The sequence below is a fragment of the Siphateles boraxobius genome, unplaced genomic scaffold (assembly GCF_051911475.1).
Source record: "Siphateles boraxobius isolate OS27281-9 unplaced genomic scaffold, OSU_SipBor_1 86, whole genome shotgun sequence".
Taxonomy (NCBI): Eukaryota; Metazoa; Chordata; class Actinopteri; order Cypriniformes; family Leuciscidae; genus Siphateles; species Siphateles boraxobius.
This window is the reverse complement of record NW_027509215.1, coordinates 1,882,055-1,903,692: the sequence shown is the minus strand read 5'-3', so window position 1 is coordinate 1,903,692 and position 21,638 is coordinate 1,882,055. Positions and strand designations below refer to the sequence as shown.

The window sequence follows — 21,638 nt, the reverse complement described above, 5'->3', positions numbered from 1 at the left end:
CAAAAATGTAAATTCTGTCATCATTTACTCACCCTCAAGTTGTTCCAAACCTGTATGTATTTCTTTCTTCTGCTGAACACAAAAAATATATATTTTAAAGAATATTGGTAACCAAACAGCTGATGGTCCCATTGACTTCCATAGTCATTTTTTCCATACAATGGAAGTCACTGCATGGGACCCATCAACTGTTTGGTTACTCTTTTGTGTTCAGCAGAAGAAAGAAATCTATACAGGTTTGGAACAATTTGAGGGTGAATAAATGATGACAGAATTTACATTTTTGGGTGAACTATCCCTTTAAGGAGGCTAAATTCATTGCAGACTTTTTAAAGGGGCTAAGATGAAGTAAATGGGGTCTAGCAAAGCTTATGATACAGAGCAAACAACATATTTTGCTCGTGTAGATTTTCACACGTACAATACAAAAATCAATAACAGGTAAATTTTTTATTTTTTATTCCGAGTGATTAATAATGTATTTTTCAATTTAGCATTTGAACGCTGACACCATAGACGGTCCTGCCGTGTAATCGAAACCTTGAGAACAATCAGCTGCTGCTAACAATGATTGTGTAAAATTGTACTGAGATCAGTATTACACTGTAGAAAGCAACATGGACAGGATTACTAGGTAACGGTCCGATGCATCAGGTTTGATTAGGGAAAATGACTCAGGCAAACCTCCACAGCTTCAAGTGAGAAGGCTAGATCGTCCTGTTTTTATATTCAACAAATGGCAGAAAGCCAGAATGGATGCAGTGGTGAATTTTTTGGCATTATAATAGACCTCAGAAGAGTAGATGACATATTTAATTTGACACGACAATGAGGTTGTGAGGGATAGAATGCTGTTCAATATGAATCTAAATGCTGTTGTGTAATAATAATATAAAAAAGATCAAAATACTGTTGGGTATCAGTAAATAACCTTATAAAAAAGTAACAAATTGCCAGTGAATAAAAACTCCAACATATTGACCAGACTGTTTCACATATCAAATTAAATATGGCATCTACTCTGAATAAAAATGAACAGGGCAAAAGAATAGTAGACCATTACAATCGTTTAAAATAGATTGAGATTAACTCTGACCGCATGAGTGAAAAGTGCTATGAATGAAATATGTAAAACTGCTGTAGGTAAGCAGTTATAGGTGCAGTGGTGCTGCTGTATAGAACTTAAAGGTCTGGGCTGTCAGAAGTAAAGGTTGTGGAGTTTAATCCAGAGCTGGCAAGAGGTCACAGCGAGCGGCAGTGAAAATATAACTATTCCCACAATGCTTTGCTCATCTTCCTTAAGATGGTCCACGGAGACTGGCTGCTGTACGTCACTTAAAAATACCCTAAATGTCAAATTTCAATTTCAAAGTTTATCAAATGGGCATTGTACTGTTTCCGCTCGATGGTTGAATTATCAATGGACAGCAGCCCATCTACTGGAAATCTCAGAGGCAGCATTTTACAACCGTAATCAACCCCAGTAATTAAATGGAGTGTTAATTAAATCTCAGTTCGGCTCCTCGGCGTGGTGAAGACTCTCTGGCTGGAGTACAATGTTGATATTAACAGTTTCATTAGATCTGTTGGTCTAGGAGCCGCTTTGCAGTAGTTTTTTTTTTTTTTCCTTCTCTCTTTAATTTGTTGCAGTCAATGAGAGTCAGTCACTCTTACCGATTTCTGCTGCATGCTGACGGATATCACTGTACTTTGCTGAGATAATTATGGTGTTAAAGGCTATAGTTAAAGTGCACTGCGTTTGAAGTATTCATTTAGGAGTCAGTGATTTAACAGATCTGTTCTGCAAATTCTTTTGCTGTATTTACACATGGTAGGAAATGTACAGTGGCCCCAAAGTGTGTTTTGATATTTAAGCCACAATGCATGAATTTCATTTCATAGATAAATGCCTCTATTTTCCGTAGAAGCCAGTTCTCAAGTTTCCGGACTGTTTCTCTCGATTGCAACTTTATATCTTACGATTGTGACTTTATATCTTAAAATTTGCCCATTTGTTCTCATGATAGCACCTTTATATTTCACAGTTGCAATTATATTTCTCATATTATGAAATTAGTTGAGACTAGTTCTTATAACTGACCCATGTCTCACAATTGCAAACGTATATCTCTCAATTTTGACTTTACTTCTCATAATTGCGACTTTAGACCTCACAAAAGAAGGATAAGTTTAAAATACACTTTTTTCACTCAGAGGCTGAAACAAGTTTCTACGTTCCCCTGAGAAACTTTGCGTACGCTTGCAAAATCTTTGCGTTCCCTTGTAAAACTTTTAAAAAAAAAATTGAACTGAATTGAACGTTTCTCAGAGGAACACAAACATTTTGCGAGCGAACGCATCTTTTCTCGGAGGAATGCAAAACATCTCGTATTTTTTTCCATCGCCATGACCCTTTAGGGGCTCCATACTTTTCAAAACATTTCACGAATAGACATTTCTCATGTGTGTGTTTTACTAGATTTATTGTTCAAAATTGAGATGTTATTATTGTGACTCTTTCTGTTTGTCAAATGTTAATGGATCATGTCCATAATTAATATGAACTACACCTGTGGTTCAAGTACGAGAATGAACTGACTTTAAAGTGACATTGGGACATTTTCCTGTAGATAAATGTAAACCTAGAAAGCGTCACTATCTATTCATGTTTTCTACAACTAAGAGCAATATTCTAATAAAAACACACATACACAAAGACTCATCTTCATTAGTCTTTATGCTGTTCATGTTTCCATATGTGGAGAGGCATTTGTACAATGTGAGATCATGTATTTTAAGGTCAGTGATTTGTATTGGGAAAGTCTGAAATAATAAGCATTCCTATTAAAACTGTCCACATCACTGATCTCTGTGTGTGTGCTCGTTATTTTATCTTATGAAGCACACTCAATACTTAAGTGCATGTTGGTTTTGATTATGTTTGTAAATATCATTTACAATTACAAACAGCAGCAATTAAAATTATTAGAAGTTATATTTAGCCTATGTCAATTTGCATGCTAGCTTGATACTTGAATGTTGATAATGTTTACTGCATTGGTTCTGTAGTGTGTTATTTTTTTGTGTGTGTGTGTGTGTGTGTGTGTGTGTGTGTGTGTGTGTGTGTGTGTGTGTGTGTGTGTGTGTGTGTGTGTGTGTGTGTGTGTGTGTGTGTGTGTGTGTGTGTGTGTGTGTGCGCGCGCATGTACTGGAGGGGTTGTATTAATTAGGGTCCCTTTGCTTAGCTCTATCTGGAATGGCAGCCCTTTAATGCCCTCACGGGACAAATATAAAAACCCAGAGTAATTGAAACTGTAAAGGATGGGGGGCTCGTTAATCAGTCATAAAATTTTGATTCCCAGGGGGGATGTGTCTAACTGAAGCAGACACACACACATATGCACACACACACACAGACATGTGTGCCTATGAAGCTTTTGTAGTAATAGGTGCAGAGGCATGCTTTAACATGTTTTGCAGTGATTGTTTTAGAGTGTTAATGATTGCAGGTGGTTACATCATAGTCTCTGGAGATTTTCATGACATGTTTGGTAAAGCGTGTGTATTTTTGGATTCCTCTGAGAGGCATGACAATATATGTTCCAAATGCAGTAAACTAACAGTGTTTGTTCTCGTGTCTAAATATAAATATGTATAAATATGTGTGTGTAACTTTTTAACTTTTTGGGCTACTTTACTGTGGACAGACAAAGAGAGCGTGTCTCTTATGCTGTTGATGTCTGTTTTGTTGTATCTAGTCTCAATATGAAGTCGAAACTGCTTGATTAGACAGTAATTGTACTAATTGTACCTTGTAAATACAATAGTTTCACTATGAGCCCTGGAAATGTCACAGCAGCCAACCAGTCACATTGGACATTACAATTTTGATTTCATGTTTTTTTTGGTGGCCCAACTTATGTAAACATCTTACATACATCTGACAAATTTACAAACTTATCGCTGGTAAAAATGAGATGAATTTGTTCGGATTGTAAAAATATATTTATATTTATTAGAAAGTCAGTATAGCCTATTTGATTTCGTACTGATATCAGAGGGCTAGCTGGTTCAATCCAGACTGGAATTAAAGGTGCAGTGTGTGATTTTTAGCGACATCTAGCGGTTCGGCTGCGAGTTGCGCTAAGGGCTCAGCCCACTGCTCACCCCTCCCTTTCAAAGAAGCTACGGTGGCTAAAACGGGACAATCATATTGTCGTCTGGAGACAGCAGAGAATAGCCAGAGTAAGCCAAGAGAGTGTAACATTGTCACTGTTTCTGTACCACAGTCCATTATAAACCACATCATGGATAAAATTTACAAAGCCATAGTTAGGTGAGGATCAAGGGTCTGTGATATAATATAATAATAGTAATCAGCTGATTGTCTCACAAACGTAACCAGCACATTTACCCCCACATAGCAAACCCATAATACAGTGAGGGAGAAGAACCACATGAAACTATATGCAACTATATATTTTTTCTAACAGGGTGGTAAAGGTTTAGCTGGCTAAATATGAGCTGTTACTGTGGCTGAGCTAGTTAAAGCGTAAAGCCTTGTTTAAAATCGACGCGTCTGCATGAGCCCAATGGTGCGCGCGGCAAAAATGGCATGATTGTAACAGCGCGCGCACCTCCGCATCCCCTAGACACCATTTACTACACACAATAGGCTTTTTTTCTCTGATTTTGAAAACTCTTCGCGATCGACTTAAAATGCTTCCAAGATCGACTTGTCAACCGCGATCGACGGGTTGGTGATTCCTGTAACGTTACTGTTTTACGGTCAGGCACAAGAGTACTAATCATAATCAGCTGATTGTCTCACGAACGTAACCAGCACATTTATCCCCACATAGCAAAGCCATAACAAAGCGAGGGAGAAGAACTAAGTTATATGAAACAATCCAACTACATATTTTACACCACTGACAAGCGAAAAGTCACCACTCACGGTGTTTATGGCTAGCTTCTAGCTTTCTGCGGCTTCTCTTTCTAGGTAGTGATGAAACGCACTCTGTAGCGCTGTTTGTTCGCGTTCGGCTACGGTAGAAACATGACGTCACAATATGTCGACCTTCATAGAAGGGGGTGCCCACGGTTATGTTGATATAAATGTCTCATTCTAAGGTAATAAAAACATTGCGGTTGATTAAGTAAGTTCTTTATGCATCACTGAAAACATAGTTATGGATGTCATATTGCATTTCTGTTAATAGATACTCATAATTTTTACACATTGCACCTTTAAGCAGTTTGTTTTTTTTTGAGTGGATTTGGCATCTACCCTCAGTTTTCTCTCACCTCTGCGACTCCCCCTGGTGGATGGGCTGCATGAGTCCTTTGTTTTGTTTGTTTTTTTTCTCTGAAGATGTGGTAAGCCAATCATAAAATGGAAACCAATTGGAAATGCATGGTGGAACAGCTAAGCTGATGCCTAAATGCTAGTTCATGTTATTCTCAAGCTAAAATATGTAAATCATTGGGAGTAAGTGACTCCATGTTTGTAAATGTGTTTCTGTTTGTTCTAATGTACTTGTCCGTAAGATATTTAAGGAAGACAAAAAATCAGCTATGGAAAATCTGCATGGTTTTGACATATTTGGCATAAGAAACTCACAACGTGTCTGAATTTTAACAGTCATTAAAAAAGTGGACCTGGAAAGCAAACATAAAAGGTTTTTAAAAATCATTTTGCTTTAGCTTTTAAATGAGTACATTTGAAATAATAGCATGCTAATTAACTGTAAACAATATTATGCCTCCAGTATATGACTGACATTTATTAATTTCACATTAATGTGCATGTGTGTTTTTGTGTGTGAAATAAAGAGAAAGATGACATTTAGCTTCTGTCTCCTAGGGAATATGATTACATTTAAATAAAAATAAGCAAGAATTTTTCTCCTGAATGCTTATGCTCAAGGTCCACACTTGCCAAGTGCCAAATGCGAGAAAAAATGGCTTTGGCAAATAAATAAAATTTACTTGGCAGTGGCGAATATCTGTAGCCTGGTCCCACCAGCCTCTCGTACATTTCATTTGTACATAGAGTCTGGCACCGATCCATTGAAAAGCGTTAACTTCCTTGTAGGCGAGTACTCTATTGAAGTCTAAAACTATTGGATCTGCCCAGAGTCACTCTGGATCTGCCATAACCAATCGCTAATGTTTGGTCGTGACGTATGCCTAGCGTTCGCCTTAGCCAACTCATTCACCACTAAGGGCGCAAGCTGGAAAATCAAACTTTTCCCGAACTCCATGGGGAGGAGGGCCACAACATCATGGCAACCAACAAAACTAAGCAACGATTGTTCTTGCTCCGGCTTTAATTTCTTGATATCCGGCAGCGTTGCCACAACGGACCGAATGGCTTCGCTCGCTTCTTTCTCTGCTGCCATTACTGAACTATAACTCAAAATAACGAATCAACGTCATCATTCTCAGCCACTCCCTCTGTTCGCTGATTAGCCCGGTAAAAAATTGATCGGAGAAAACCAAAGACTACAGCACAATCCCAGCCCTAGAACTGAAGTAAAATGAAAATTGAGCGGAAGTACGTAGGAGGGCGGAGCCAGGCCAGGATATCTGTCAAATGAGGAAATATTCTTCACATTAAATGAAATTAAACTTATTGCATATGCTGCACAATTGCCTACTTACAATGACCTAGTACATCACTAAAATGCAATAAAAACAGCAAAATAATACCAATTCCTTTTGGCAAAAATATATTTTTAATACAAATGCACAATATTGTTTCATGGTTTCCTTTTTATGGCTGGAAAATGGTCTCATTGACTCGTCATTGGCACATATACAAAAATCTTAATTTTGGACCTTGTTTATGCTGTATTTTTGTTTGAGTTTCAGATGTAAAATTCCACATACTGTCGTACAGCAGCTGATGAATGGATGTATTTAATTTGTATCTATGTGTAGTTTGATCTGTAATTAATTTCTTAAGGTCGGTAAAATTCTCTGTTTTTGTCTTCTCTCTCTCCAGCTGTTAGCTCAGGTGCTGCTGTTCTTATGCATAAACACTGCAGGGATGTTTATCAGCTACCTGTCAGACCGCGCCCAGCGACAGGCCTTTCTTGAGACACGCAGGTGCATCGAGGCACGTCTCCGCCTAGAGACGGAGAACCAGCGACAGGTTAGTGTTCGCAAACTTCACAAGTTTCCTTCACACATATATAAATAAATATATATATATATATAAAACCATGTTCAATTGGTCAGTTAACAGAATTGTCACTTCCAGATTCTACTGGCAGCTTTGTCAATGAATAAATATATTTTGTATTTATTTCTAATTTTTTTGAAAGAAATCTCTTATTTACAAAGGCTGTATTTTGATTTGGTGCTCAAGAAACATTTATTCAATGTTGAAAAAAAAATATTGTGCTGCGTAATATTTTTGTGGAAATCGTGATAGATGTTTTCCAGGATTTTTTGATGAATAGAAAGTTCAAAGGGACAGCATTTATTTGAAATAGAAATCTTTTGTAACATATTATAAATGTTTTTATAGCCACTTTTGTTCAATTTAACATGTCCTTGCTGAATAGAAATATTCATTTCTTTCTTTTTTTTTAACGAACCCCAAACTTTTAAAAGCGTACGTGCAAGTGCACACACACTCACGTGCATACGTAATGTTGCAACTGTATATCACACTCCTTTTCCAGCAATGAGCCCCAGTGGGTGAGAGTAATTGATTTGAAGATGAGAACAGCATCTCATGGGGACAGAAGGCTATAGTGTAGAAAGGCTCCGAGACTCCTTAGGGAATCCCCCCCCCCCCCCCCCCCCCCATCTCTTGCTCTGAGAGCTCTCCGGCTGTTTGCTGAAGTGGGTTTTATTTGCCAGTCAAGTGGAGACTATGCTGGTACTTGTGTGTGTGTGTGTGTGTGTGTGTGTGTGTGTGTGTGTGTGTGTGTGTGTGTGTGTGTGTGTGTGTGTGTGTGTGTGTGTGTGTGTGTGTGTGTGTGTGTGTGTGTGTGTGTGTGTGTGTGTGTGTGTGTGTGTGTGTGTGCTTACTCTTTGTTTGTACGTCCATATTTCCCCTGTTTTTAGCCCAGCCAGTGGTAAGCACAAACCTCTGGCTTGTTTGATTCATATTTGCAGTACAAGGTCTTTATCCATGCAGCGGCACAAAGGACAATTAAAGCTGAGGTGTGTCATTTTTTTCGATTTGAAAATACTTTCTCCTACCTCAGCTTAGTATGGCAAGGCAGATGCAAGTTCAATTTCCCCTGAAAAGTGTAAACGCTCTGATTCTGTTTGTTTAAGCATCTGACCAGCCTACGCTGCAATGTAGGTTCAACCAATTGCATGGGTTTAGGATGGTACCTATGGAAGACTGGGAACTGTTTGGCAAAAACATTATTTTTGCAATTTCTTTTGGGGATGCAGAAATAACGCACTTTGGCTTTAATATACTTTATATGGCAGATATATGTCCCTTGCAGTGTTTTGCTAAAGCATTAGACACTTTATACTCACATTGTACTAAATAATACATGTATTTCTGTTATTTTGGGAAATTATGTTACTAGAAAATACACCATTTATATTTAGTCCTGTGAGCTGGACACTTGGGGATATTTGATTGACTGGTGGTGAACCATTAAGGAAACTAGAACTGGATAAAAATGACTTGAAGCTGTAATTGCAGTTAAAGGAAACTGTATCCTATAATAATGTTTGGGGTTAAATAATACTGCAAAACAGTCATAATGAAATTCTACCGTATCGTTTGTAATGTAATGTAAAGGTCAGACTGGTGAGCTAGTTAAATTGGTAAACTGGTTGAAAATCTTTTTATGTTAAATGTGCATTCAGTGGCTAACTGATTTAGTCTGTGTTTAATAAAGTGCTTTACCCACACTGCACCTGTTAGGAACGTCTGGTGTTGTCGGTGCTGCCACGCTTTGTAGTGCTGGAGATGATTAACGACATGACCAACGTGGAGGACGAGAACCTACAGCACCAGTTTCACCGTATCTACATTCACCGCTATGAGAACGTGAGGTAATTTCTTCCATTTTGGTACAGTCGTTGTGAAAAGAATAGAAGAGAATCAAATGGAATTGAATCAGTCATCCGCCATTAAGGCTCAGTCGCCCACCGTTATGGTTCGGTCATCCTTGATTATAGCTGAGTCACTCTCTTTTATAACCCAAACAAGTAGCCTGTTGCAGCACAGTCAGTCACATTATGAGCACCAAATTGGCTCTGACTGGTCCCAAATAATGGCCAAATCGAGCCAAACTGAAGCCATTTGACCATTTTCACTGGCTTACCCTTATTTATATAAGGTATAAATGTTAAAAATTAAATTGAATTAAAAATTAAATTAAATATTTCAGTGTTTTTAACAGCTGTTACTTCTGTCTTCAGTGTCACATTTTGATTTGATATGGTGCTCAAGAAACATTTCTTTTTTTTAATCTTTTTTTAGTTGAACACCATGTCTACTGTCACTTTTGATGAATTTGATGGCATAGCCAGTATTTTTAAACTCATTAGTACAATTCTCTTGTACATTTATGAAGTTTTGCCTGCTTTCTCACATTAAAATATTGTGTTTAAGTTTACATTAAGTTTACTGATTGATTGTAGTATTTCAGTCTGGGAAAGAGTTTTTCTGTGATTTTTCAGCTGATTTGTTTGCATGTGTGTTTTATGCAGTATTCTCTTTGCTGATGTGAAGGGCTTCACCAATCTTTCCACCACACTGTCCGCTCAGGAACTTGTTCGGATGCTCAACGAACTCTTTGCTCGCTTTGACCGACTAGCACATGTGAGTGACCTAACACACATTCACGACAATGCACACAGATGTAAGCCATATCACAGCACCATTCAGGGTATATAGCAACATGTAATAGTCCTTGAAATAGCAGTTGGCAATGAATTAAGGCATGTTGTTATTTGCCTTATATCTCCCGATATCACAATTATCCTCTGGCTTATGTGTATTTGGATATTGTTTGTTTGATATCCAAGTGTTGGCATGGCATGCTGGTGGTTCTGGAAAAAGGTGACCTTGATATTGAAGTCAATTAGTACATATTCTGTTTATGTGTGTCATACACGTATCTCATGTTTGCAGTGCATTCATTTCAGAGCTCATATTAACAGATGCTGCGCATGTTTTGTGCATCATAATTTGAATGTAAAATATAGTGAAAATGCACTGTAACCCTATTAAAAGACCAAAAGGTCACACAGACAAAATTCTTTATCAAGCCATTTCAGACACTGTGAGAAAAGAGGTGATGTGCAATGCATATTATAAGAAATGTAACTGTTTTTTTACCTTGGGTGCATGTAAACCCAACACAATCTCATAGCAATTTGTAACTATTTTACATTATGCTTAATTGGTGGCTAATTCATACAAATCTGTACAATCTAACGTCTGTTTAAAGCCAAGTGACGGGTAAGTTTAGAGGCGGATTATGGGTGGTCCTTCATAATGACTTTCCTTTAAAAATCTTAAGTTGTTGTACGATTCAAATCGTACGAATTCATACGAAATTGCCACCTCATAAAATAGTTGTTTTCACATGAGATCAGGTTGGTAAACCTTTTGAAGGAAATCTCCAAAACAAAATTAGGAACCTTTAAAAGCATAATAGGAGCAGTTTAATCAACACAGTCTTTTGTAATATATAATTGTTTAAAGCATAGAAATGGAGTTAAATACTCAACACTGTTTGAAAAAGATGTTTGTCAGACTTAATGGAGGTCAAACAGCATTTTCTATTCTGTTCTGTTGACTGAATTCAGATGATTTGAACATTTAATAGCTATTCCTTGAGGTTTGGGTTATGTGTATTATAATAATAATTTGGATGTAAATGTGTCTTCTTATGTGTATTAGATTTCACGACAATCAAGATTGTAATAATTATCAATGACCCTCTACTGAAAGCCATTTTAATTTATGTAAAATTGTTAAATTAAATATTCAAAGACAAATTCACTGGTTGATCAACATTTTTGCGCATTTCAGCCCATAAACTTGTTCAGAAACTTGCATCTTATCCTCCCTTAATCCAGTTTAATCAAGTACTTTCCACACTGGTTTAGCATAGCACCATTTTTTATGATTTTCTGTGGGACACACAAGAAGCTATTTTGAAAATCTGTTTTTGTCCATACAATTAGTGTGAGTGGAGGTTCGAAACAACACTGAACCCCACTTGCATTGTATGAAAAAAAGTCTTGTGTTCCACAGAAGAAAAAAAGTCATACTGGTTAAGATTGACATGAGGGTGAGTAACTGATTATTATCCTTTTAAGTCATTGTCATTCAACATACTACCTTTCTTTGTAAATTATGATTAATTTAGTGCTTTATTTACATAAGACAGCGCTGTTTACCTCGTAAATTGCAGTTAGACTGCTGCTTTGCTTGAACCTATCAGATGCAGCATGTATGTGAAACTAAGAGAGTGTTATGTTTGTGTGCCAAGGGCAGTGGCAGAGTATCTTGGCTTGGCGTTTTTAGTGGCACCAGATAAGCTGAGTTCAGTTAGAGTTAAGAGGACGCTGAAATGTGTGACGGCTCACCCTCCTTCATGTCCTGCAGTGCGCTGATGTGCTAAATGGCTGTTGCTAAAGTCACATAAATAAAAACATTGTGACCCTGTCCCCACCATTAATAACACTGATATATGTGTGTGTGTGTGTGTGTGTGTGTGTGTGTGTGTGTGTGTGTGTGTGTGTGTGTGTGTGTGTGTGTGTGTGTGTGTGTGTGTGTGTGTGTGTGTGTGTGTGTGTGTGTGTGTGTGTGTGTGTGTGTGTGTGTGTGTGTGTGCGCGTGCGTGCGTGTGTGTCTGTGTTTGCACAAGGGTACAACTGTTGACGGCTAGTGCATATCTTGATAGCTGCCCTTGGAAGAAAGAATAACATTACTTGTATTTTTAACAAATGTGTTTTTTGTTCTGTTGTTCAGACTGAGGGAGGGAATAAGTGCATTATGAAGAATATTAAACTCCATCCTCATGCTGCAGCTCTCCAATAATCTTATTCATCATGAGTCAGTACAATAATCATTGAAGATTAACCAACCATAAAGTGGCTTGCTGATGCATAATGCAGATATTCAAATGTGGCATATGTGTGCTTGAAGATGGTTGTATCAGTATGTCATATTTAAATATCCTTGTGTCCTTGTGCGTTTGTGTGAATTTGCAGTCACACTCATGCGAGCAGGCCTGGTGTTGTATTTAATTTTGCAGCAGTGTTTATCTTGATGAGCAGTATTCATTTTCTCTCCTGATGGCAATGTTTACTCAGAAATGTCACATGTGCGTGGTTAGTGCTGCACTGGTTGACTAGGTGGTTGTACTGTCTGTCACGTTCAACATTTTCATACATAATGTTTTTGATTGCTTGCGTCGTGCCACATCCTGGAAACACTTTGAAGATATATCTTCCACAAATCGGTCTCACTCTCTTTCTGTCTGTCTCTCCCTGGCTCTCTCTTTCTCCTACGCCCTCACGCTGCCTGATGGGAAATGTGCATTAACCCTATCATTACTTGAAGTATTATCTAAGCGTGTAATATATCCAGAAACACAAAATTTTGTGGTAATCCCTTAACAAACGTTGGCATATTTTTTAGACGTACAATTTAAATAAAATGTTTTTGTGGACGTATACCCTGGTAATACCATGATATTCATGGAAGTACATTGGAGTACCATATCATGTTATCAGTATTCCATAGGAAACAAATACATGACTTGACGCTGCTTACACAGGAACCTATTAATATGACTACGGTAATCATTGACTACTATGGTACACTACCGTTCAAAAGTTTGGGGTCAGTGAGATTTTTTTATAGAAACTAATGAATTCATTCAGCAAGGATGTATTAAATTGGTCAAAAGTGACAGTAAAGTCATTTATAAAGTTTTAAATATTTTATTTCATATAAATAATATTTTTTTTATCATGATATCAACAAAAATATTGAACTATTATATATAAATATAAACTGTTTTTAACATTAATAATAAGAACTGTTTCTTAAGCAAGTAGAAAAATTATTTTAAATTGTAATATTTCACAATATTACTGTTTTTACTGTATTTTTGATCAAATAAATTCAACCTTGGTGAACATAAGCGACTTCTTTTAAAAAGATAAAAAATCTTAGGGTACTGACCCTAAAAATTTTAACAGTTGTGTACAGTATATATAAAAATACCATGGTATTACCATCTCATTGTACACCTTTACTGTACCACGACTTTTTTCGAAAGGCTCAATGCAACAAAGGGCAAATTTCTCCACTGTAATTCTGCAGGAAGTTTAATATTTCATTTCATGGGTTCATTATTGGCATCATGCTGTTATGTTGATGTTTAGAGTATGGAGCGTGTTGTTACACTAGCATTTAATGCTAGTCTCTATGTTAATATCCATTAAATTGGCCCACGGTTTGGTATTGATTATGTAAAAGGCATTCGCTTAGCCTGCAGATTAGCACTAGTGCTTCAAACCTGTTATCATCAGTCAGTCCAGAGCTAATCAAGCTGTAGGTGTTGTTTTTAGCGATTGACAAATGAAGGTTACGGGCGCAACGACTCTTTGTTTCCATACAGCCGTTTACTGAGCTGTGAAAAAATGTTAATACAGCAGTAGACATGAGTAATGTATCTCACAGAGACCAAATGAATGAGTGGCGGTCTTATAATTATCACCCTCTCTGAGGTCTACACAAAAACTGAGTTCTACACTGGTAGGGTGAGAGATAACTAAAACAGATAGAGACTGCAGTGGAAATTACAGGGTGATTGCAGTTATAATTGCTTGAACCCTCATAAATCCTTCCCATATGCACACAATGTAAGGGGAACTGTGGCATTGCTACCTTAAGCATCTATTTCTACCTGACATGACCCTTAAAAATTACTTTTATTGGGATAACCTAATGTAGGTTAATGTCATATTACATTAAAAAAAATTCTGTCAACATTAAATGTGAAAATGTCTTTTTCTTTTCCCCTCAGGAGAATCATTGTCTGAGGATCAAGATACTGGGGGATTGTTATTATTGTGTTTCTGGCCTTCCCGAGCCTCGACCGGATCATGCCCACTGCTGTGTTGAGATGGGCCTCAGCATGATCAAAACCATCAGGTAACTTTAAAACAGTACATGTTTTAAACTGCCAGCCAACACAAAATTAATGATTCAACATTGCATGATATCAAGGTTTTATTGCGCTGGTTATTGCAGAGATTTTCATTTCATTGCCTAAATAGACACAAATGAGACATAAAAGTGATGACATAAAAGAAGAATATAGGTAAGAATATATCTAGCTCAGTGCTAGGAAGTACTAGGAAGACAATTCACACTAAATAAATTTTTGACATAATTTACTAACCATCTTGTTGTTCTAAACCTGTACAACTTTTTTTTTCTTAACATGGAATATTAATTATTCCATGTTATTAGTCAAATTATAGAAATTTAAGTCAATATTCACTGATTTTCATCCAACTTGACATCCACAATATTGTAGCTGTCCTTATTAACAAGAAAAGTAATGATGCCAACTTCGTAAATAAATCATTCTATTGAGTCTAATCTTGTCAATTAATCAATTGATCCAATTCACAAAGCTTGTCTGAATGATTCCAATCACTGACTGTATAATCACAGCGGTTTACAGCCCACTGGACCAGAAGATTGTCAGTGAAAAATGACTTAAACTGTCTCTCTTTGTCACTCACAAAGCTTTGATATTGCTTCAGAAGCCGTCAAATGCACATGAGTTGTTAGTATGAGTTGACTTTTAAAAGATACGTTTATGGATCTGTAATTTTTGAAGATGACAACTCCAGTCCCCTACTATTCACAACAACCAACTATTTACTTAATTTTATTTTAATTCTCCTTTTTGTGTTCCACTGAGGAAAGTCATAGAGATTGGTGACGACAAGGGTGCAAGTAAATAATGACAGAATTTTCATTTTTATAGTATTGCTCTAAAAGGGATCTTATTTTCTATGTTTCTCGGCCAATTGACCCTTCGCAAAGACCCGCCCCCCTTAGTTACTGTCACTATGTCCGACAAGCTACGCCGCTCTCACGGACACACCATGTTCTCAGTGAAAAATACATCGCGGATTAGAGATGAGACTGACAATACCCTGACAGACAGGACAGACCAGGTTACTTTTCGGTTACTTTTGATATTAAACATATTAAACAAAGTCTCACCTTTCAAATTTGGTCATTTTTAAAAAGAAATTTAAACAATAAATACCGTTTTGGGGCTCTTTAATGTGTTGTGACAGATCGCTGTAGAGCCTCAGTTAAATCTGCTCGTGAACCGATCATCTCTTCCTTCTAGTTCATTTATAGCATCAAATAAACATGAATGAAAACAAGAAGGAATGTTGTTTTAACCGCGGAAAGGCGTCAGTATATTCAGTTTTTCAAGTTCAAATCCTCCCATGTTAATCTGCTAACTCTCCTGACTGCTTTGTCGGACAAAATGGCGGATGGCGATGTATGATTGGTCAGATCACCTGTCAATCAAGCTCCCTGCGAAGGGTCAGTTTAGGCAAAGGAACTGTTAATATATACTCACAGGTTGCGTTTGGGTTAGTCTGTATTAAGAATTATTAGGTTAATTATGAAGCACTGGAAGTCTATGGTATGTCCGTAGCAAGGAAAAGTGAGTGAGTGAATGACAGAGAGAAAGAGGCCACTAGACCAGTCCTGTTGACCCTTAATAGAGGCTAGATAGCAGATGAGAGGCCCTTGTTCAGCAGGTGTGTATTTGTGTACTGCACTAACAGTCAGATATCACAGCACTCACACTACCACTCAACACACACACACAGAAATGACAGTGTGACCTCGATTCCGCTTTTTATAAACAGCCACTTACTTCTGCCTGTTACCCCGTTCAGGAGTAATAGTATGATGTGTATTTTAACTTGCCTATAAACCCAGTGTTCTTGTCCAAGTGAGTTCTCTAGCTCAACAGTTGTTAAGTGTCACCATTACAGAACCGCCTATATAACAGAACCTATTTATCCTAACCTTTTCTATTTGGATGTTTAGGTATGTGCGCTCACGTACGAAGCATGACATAGACATGCGCATTGGTATCCACTCTGGCTCGGTTTTGTGTGGAGTTCTCGGTTTGCGGAAATGGCAGTTTGACGTCTGGTCTTGGGATGTCGACATAGCCAACAAACTGGAGTCAGGGGGAATACCTGGGTAAGATACACACACATGTGCACACAAAACTCCTCTTTGGTGATTAAATATAATGGAAGTACAGTAGGATTATCAATTTGCCCTCAAACACGTTCGAGAATGGAAAAGAGAGATTTTATGTACATCTCCCCCTCTTGTGTAATGGTGTGGGAGGAAATTAATTGAGTTTCTGTTTATTCTCATTTTGAAAAAGGTGTCGTGCTTTGGATGTGTGAGATGAATCTGTAGTTAATTTCGACCCCTTCAGGAGGATCCACATCTCTAAAGCGGCTCTAGACTGCCTGAACGGTGATTACGAGGTGGAGGAGGGTCACGGTAAGGACCGTAATGACTTCCTGCGCAGGCACAACATCGAGACATTCCTGATCAAGCAGCCAGAGGAGAGCTTGCTCACACTGCCAGAGGACATCATGAGAGATTCCACCAACCAATCAGATCACAGAACCTCTAACACTTCCTTCACGGAGGGAACATGGAGCCCTGAACTTCCCTTCCATAACATAGTGGGCAAACAGAATGTGAGTGCAATACACACACAAGCAAACAACCACAGATTAACTGGCATATTTTAGAAAACGCACATGCGATTCTGAACCTCAAACGCAGCTGGCAAATGGTGCTTAAATATAGGCTCTGTATCTGTTCACTGCACCTGTCTTTGAGTTCAGTGTCAGTTCCTGATTTATTTCCACATCTCTCCTTTTAATTTCTTGTTCCTCTTGCATATATATATATATACATATATTGGTTTGTTTTGGATGGTTGTGTGTAGATGCTTTGTAGTTTATATAGTGATCTGATCTGTGAGGGCATATGTAAGGGGCCATACACAAAGAATGAGTTTTTGCGTTCCATTGTTCTGCTTTTCCATAGTTTTTCTACGCAAACAAACTAGACGGACATATTTGACCATTGCACTTGTGTCTCCAGCAGCAACTAAAAAGAAATGTTTGGATTAGGAACAGCATTCTAAATATGCTGCACTTAACTTAAAAGAAGTTTTAAAGAAACATGTCTTGTGTCCCCGCAAAAAGTGTTCTGTGTGAACGGCCCCTAACTGTTCTTCTTTACATGAAGATTCTGATTTAAGGTTTTAGATGTTCTACATATAGTGGACCAGTTGAAAATCTCACTTGTGAACCCTTTAGAACATTTTTCCTGCCTTTATTTAAATGTAATATGCCAGGAACTTACTAACTTACAAAGTACAAGATCTCTGTTGTAGAATGGCTCATGTACTGTAGCAAATCAGGTTCTTAGTGCTGTCTGTATAATGTATAGTGTTTTCTAGAGGGTCTCAGGACTGTATAGTCTGGGTATTGTTCTAAAAGGCTCTCCAGACTGTTGGTTCAGGGCAGTTTTCAAAGGGATCTAAAGGGCTGTCAGGAATGAATAGTGTTCTAGACGTTTCTCAAGCTACAAGACTAGAAGGTTTTCAAGGCTGTATGAAAGGTATACTGTTCTAGAGCACTAGAAGACTCTCAGAACTGTTTGGATGCTCCATAGAGTGCTCAGACCCTAGTTAGACCCTGTTGTGTATGTTCTTTCAGGGCTGGGGACCATTGTTTGTTGAATGTTTTAAGGGTTCTATGACTACAGTGTTTTAGGAGTTTCCAAAAGTTTTAATGTTGGGGAAATTTTGTAGTGTTCTCCAAGCTGTAGGTAGTGTGAGTATTCTATGGGGCTCTCAAAGTTGTAGACTAGGGACAATGTTTTTGATTGTTCTCAAGGGACAGGTATCTTGTTCTTGTGGATTCTCAAGACTTTAGGGCAGGGACAGAGATCTGGAGGGTTCTCAAGACTGTGTGAGGGAGATAATTCCAGCTGCTTGTCAAACTTGTCGTCTAGCTGATTCACAAAGATGTAGGGAAGGGACATTTTTTTGAGTGTTCTCAGTGCTCCAGGGTAAGGCCAGTGTTCTTTTGGGTTCTCAATGTTGAAAGACAGGGACAGTGTTTCAAAGAGGTTATCAAGGTTGAAGGTTGAAACAGTGTTCTAGTGGGTTCTCAAGGTTATAAGATGAGGAAAGTGTTTTGAAGGTGAGAACAGTGTTTAGTAGGTTCTAAAGGTTGTAAGACAGGGACAGTGTTCTAAAGGTGGGGACAGTGTTCTGAAGGGTTCTTAAAATGGTAAAACAGGGACAGTGTTCTAAAGGTGGGGACGCTGTTCTAAAGGGTTTTCAAGTTTGAAGATTGAAACCATTCTAGTGGGTTCTCAAGGTTGTAAGATGTGGAAAGTCTTTTGAAAGTAGGAACAGCGTTCTAGTAGGTTCTCAAGGTTGTAAGACAGGGACAGTGTTTTAAAGGTGGGGACAGTGTTCTGAAGGGTTCCCAAGGTTGAAGGTTGAAACCATGTTCTAGTGGGTTCTCAAGGTTGTAAGATGGGGAAAGTGTTTTGAAGGAGGAAACAGTGTTCTACTAGGTTCTAAGGGTTCTAAGATGGGAAAGGTGTTTTGAAGGTGGGAACAGTGTTCTAGTAGGTTTTCAAAGCTGTAAGACAGGAAACGTGTTCTAAAGGTGGGGATTGTGTTCTAGTGGGTTCTCAAGGTTGTAAGATGGAGAAAGTGTTTTGGAGTTGGGAACAGTGTTTAGTAAGTTCTCAGGGTTCTAAGATGGGGAAGATGTTTTGAAGGTGGGAACAGTGTTCTAGTTGGTTCTCAAGGTTGTAAGACAGGGACATTGGGTAACATTTTACTTGAAGGGGTGTACATAAGACTGACATGACACCTTCATAACCATGACATAACATATGTCATGAATATGAAGTAGGGTTTATGCATGTTTATGACAACTGTCATTAAGTGTCTTTCGCTCAATAATGACATTTTGAATGCAAATATGACATTGTTTAAGATGTCTTTGTTATGACACCTTGACATAAACCATAACATCATAACCTGTCAGTGTCTTTGTCATGACAACTTGACATTAAATTAAGTTAAACTGGCATGTGGTTGGTTTTGACATTGGCTGTCATGAGGCCATTATAACTGTGTCATGAATATTTTTCGTGACCTCAACTACAGTGGTACAAATTGAATTTGTTATTAAACAGTTATAATGGCCTCATGACAGCCAATGTCAAAACCAACCACCTGACAGTTTAATGTAATGTTAACCAATAAAGCTAAGTGGTTTCTTAAGTTTGATAATTAATCTGCTATGTCATGTTTATGACAGGTTGTGTTGTCTTAGTAATGTCAAGTTGTCATGACAAAGACACTGACAGGTTATGATGTATTGGTTTATGTCAAGGTGTCATAACAAAGACATCTCAAACAATGTCATATTTGCATTAAAAATGTCATAATTGAGCGAATGACACTTAATGACAGTTGTCATAAACATGCATGAAACCTCCTTCATATTCATAACATGTGTCATGTCATGATTATGAAGGTGTCATGTTAGTCTTATGCACACCCCTTCAAGTAAAGTGTTACCGGACATTGTTCTAGAGGTGGGTATACAGTGTTCTGAAGGGTTCTCAAAGTTGAAGGTTGGAACAGTGTTCTAGTGGGTTCGCAATGTTGTAAGACAGGGAAAGTGTTCTAAAGTTGGAGACAGTGTTCTGAAGTATTTATACGGTTACAGGACAGTGTTCTAGTGGATTCTCAGGGCTCAAGGTGGAAACATTGTTCCAATGAGTTCTCAAGACTGTAGGTCGGGAATAGTGTTCTTGTGAGTTTTCAAGGCTGTAAGGCGGGCTCTGTGTATTCTGGAGGGTTCTCAGTGCTTAATGGCTCATAACGATGTTCTAGAAGGTTTTTGTGGCATGTGCTGCTGATTATGATGCAGAACTCTCTCTTGGTGTGGGCCGAGTTGCCAGGCTGTTGCTATGGTGACATGGTTAACATAAGGGAATGTTGTCTTTGATTAATGCGGTGCTTTTGTTGCCTTTGTCATGCAGTCATCTTAACACATCAAAGAGCTCTCACATTATGACTGGCAGGGTGACCAGCCAATTACACATCAGCTGAGAGCACAAGCTTTCACGTTGATTAGACGTGTGTGTGTATGTCTGAGCTATTCAAGATCTGTTGAAACAGAATTGTGCTGACATTTTCATGTGTATATGTAAGATTTTAGGGCTGGTATCCATGACAACAGGAATGTCTGTAAGGCAATAGCAGGATTCCTTTTCTCCTTCACGCTCCGTTTATCCTTCCCTCTCTCTTTCTCCTCTTCTCTTTCATCTGCTGTTCTTTTCTTCTCCTTTATCTCACATCCTCTCCCTCTCTTTTCTCTGTCTCTCTGTTTAGGCTTTGTCCTCAGTGACGCATTGCAGCCACAGTGTGTATGTGAGTGAGTGAATGTGTGTTTTAGTGGCTGTTTGGGTGTGTGTGTTCTGCCGAAGGGTGGTTCTGTTAATGGATTTAGTGTCTTACTCCTTGTGTTTTTATGTGCAATCCAAAACTATATGGAGAATTACAACCTGAGAGTATTTCTTCTAGATTTTAACGGGGAACTTGTCTTAGAGAAACCATTTACTATTGATTAGCCAATAAAGATAAAAAAAACTCTAGAGATCAAGAACTAGAGATCAGGAAATCAGTTTTCGTGCTGTCCAGATGTAAAGCTGTATATTTGTGAAAATGTGACTGCAGGTCAAACCAGCCCTTTGTTTATGAGTCAAACTCTTCACAGAGGAAGAAAGGAAATGCACCTATTTTAGTATTCTTGACCCCTGATTTCATCCCATCTGACTACAGAAAAAAAAAAAAAAAATTAAGCTCCACCCCATAAGGATTTACTTGATATGAAAAGCTTCAGAGCTCTCAAAAGCTTTATTTCTCCACCTTTGGGATTATAGAGATCATCTCAAATTGGTTCACTGATATCTCCACTTCTTTCTCTTCTACTCCTCTAGATGTAAACACCTCTGTCAGAAAAAATCGTATTCAGCTCGATTCAAAAGAAAGAAGTGTTGCAATCATATAATCTGTTCACAGTAAGATTCAAAAGTATTTTGCATGCTTATGGATTATAGAGCAGGAGCAATTTTTGCTAGTTATTGGAGAAGGAATGAGCATGAGGCTGATTAATGTGAATCGCCCTTTACTCACTGGATGATTATGGTTTGATGCGTCATAAAGTTTGATTGATCATAATTGTATTGTTTTATGTCATTTTAAATGTAGATTGATGGCAAAGCAAAATTTTCAGCATCATTAGTATCACGTGGTCCTTCAGAAATAATTCTAATATGCTGATTTGGTGCTCAAGAAAGATAAAAAAAGACAGGATGTATCGTGTTAGTGGCCCCTAAGTTAATAAATAATGATATTTACAACGGAAGTGAATCAAGCAAAAACTAACTTTAGCTGGACAATAACTTTATTCTAGAGCTGCTGTAAAGCCAAAACAAT

General features: G+C 38.0%; 1 protein-coding gene across 5 annotated transcripts in view; it reads left to right on the top strand.

The window, feature by feature from the left end:
* adcy8 (adenylate cyclase 8 (brain)) overlaps positions 1 to 21,638 on the top strand; it is a 79,325-nt gene that overhangs the window by 31,549 nt on the left and 26,138 nt on the right. For all 5 annotated transcript variants that reach the window (XM_077221952.1, XM_077221951.1, XM_077221949.1 and 2 more), the window contains 6 exons: positions 7,010 to 7,159; positions 8,909 to 9,039; positions 9,700 to 9,811; positions 14,043 to 14,170; positions 16,112 to 16,270; positions 16,518 to 16,788. In XM_077221952.1, the coding sequence (XP_077078067.1) occupies positions 7,010 to 7,159; positions 8,909 to 9,039; positions 9,700 to 9,811; positions 14,043 to 14,170; positions 16,112 to 16,270; positions 16,518 to 16,788 (951 nt within the window). The remainder of the gene's footprint in view (positions 1 to 7,009; positions 7,160 to 8,908; positions 9,040 to 9,699; positions 9,812 to 14,042; positions 14,171 to 16,111; positions 16,271 to 16,517; positions 16,789 to 21,638) is intronic.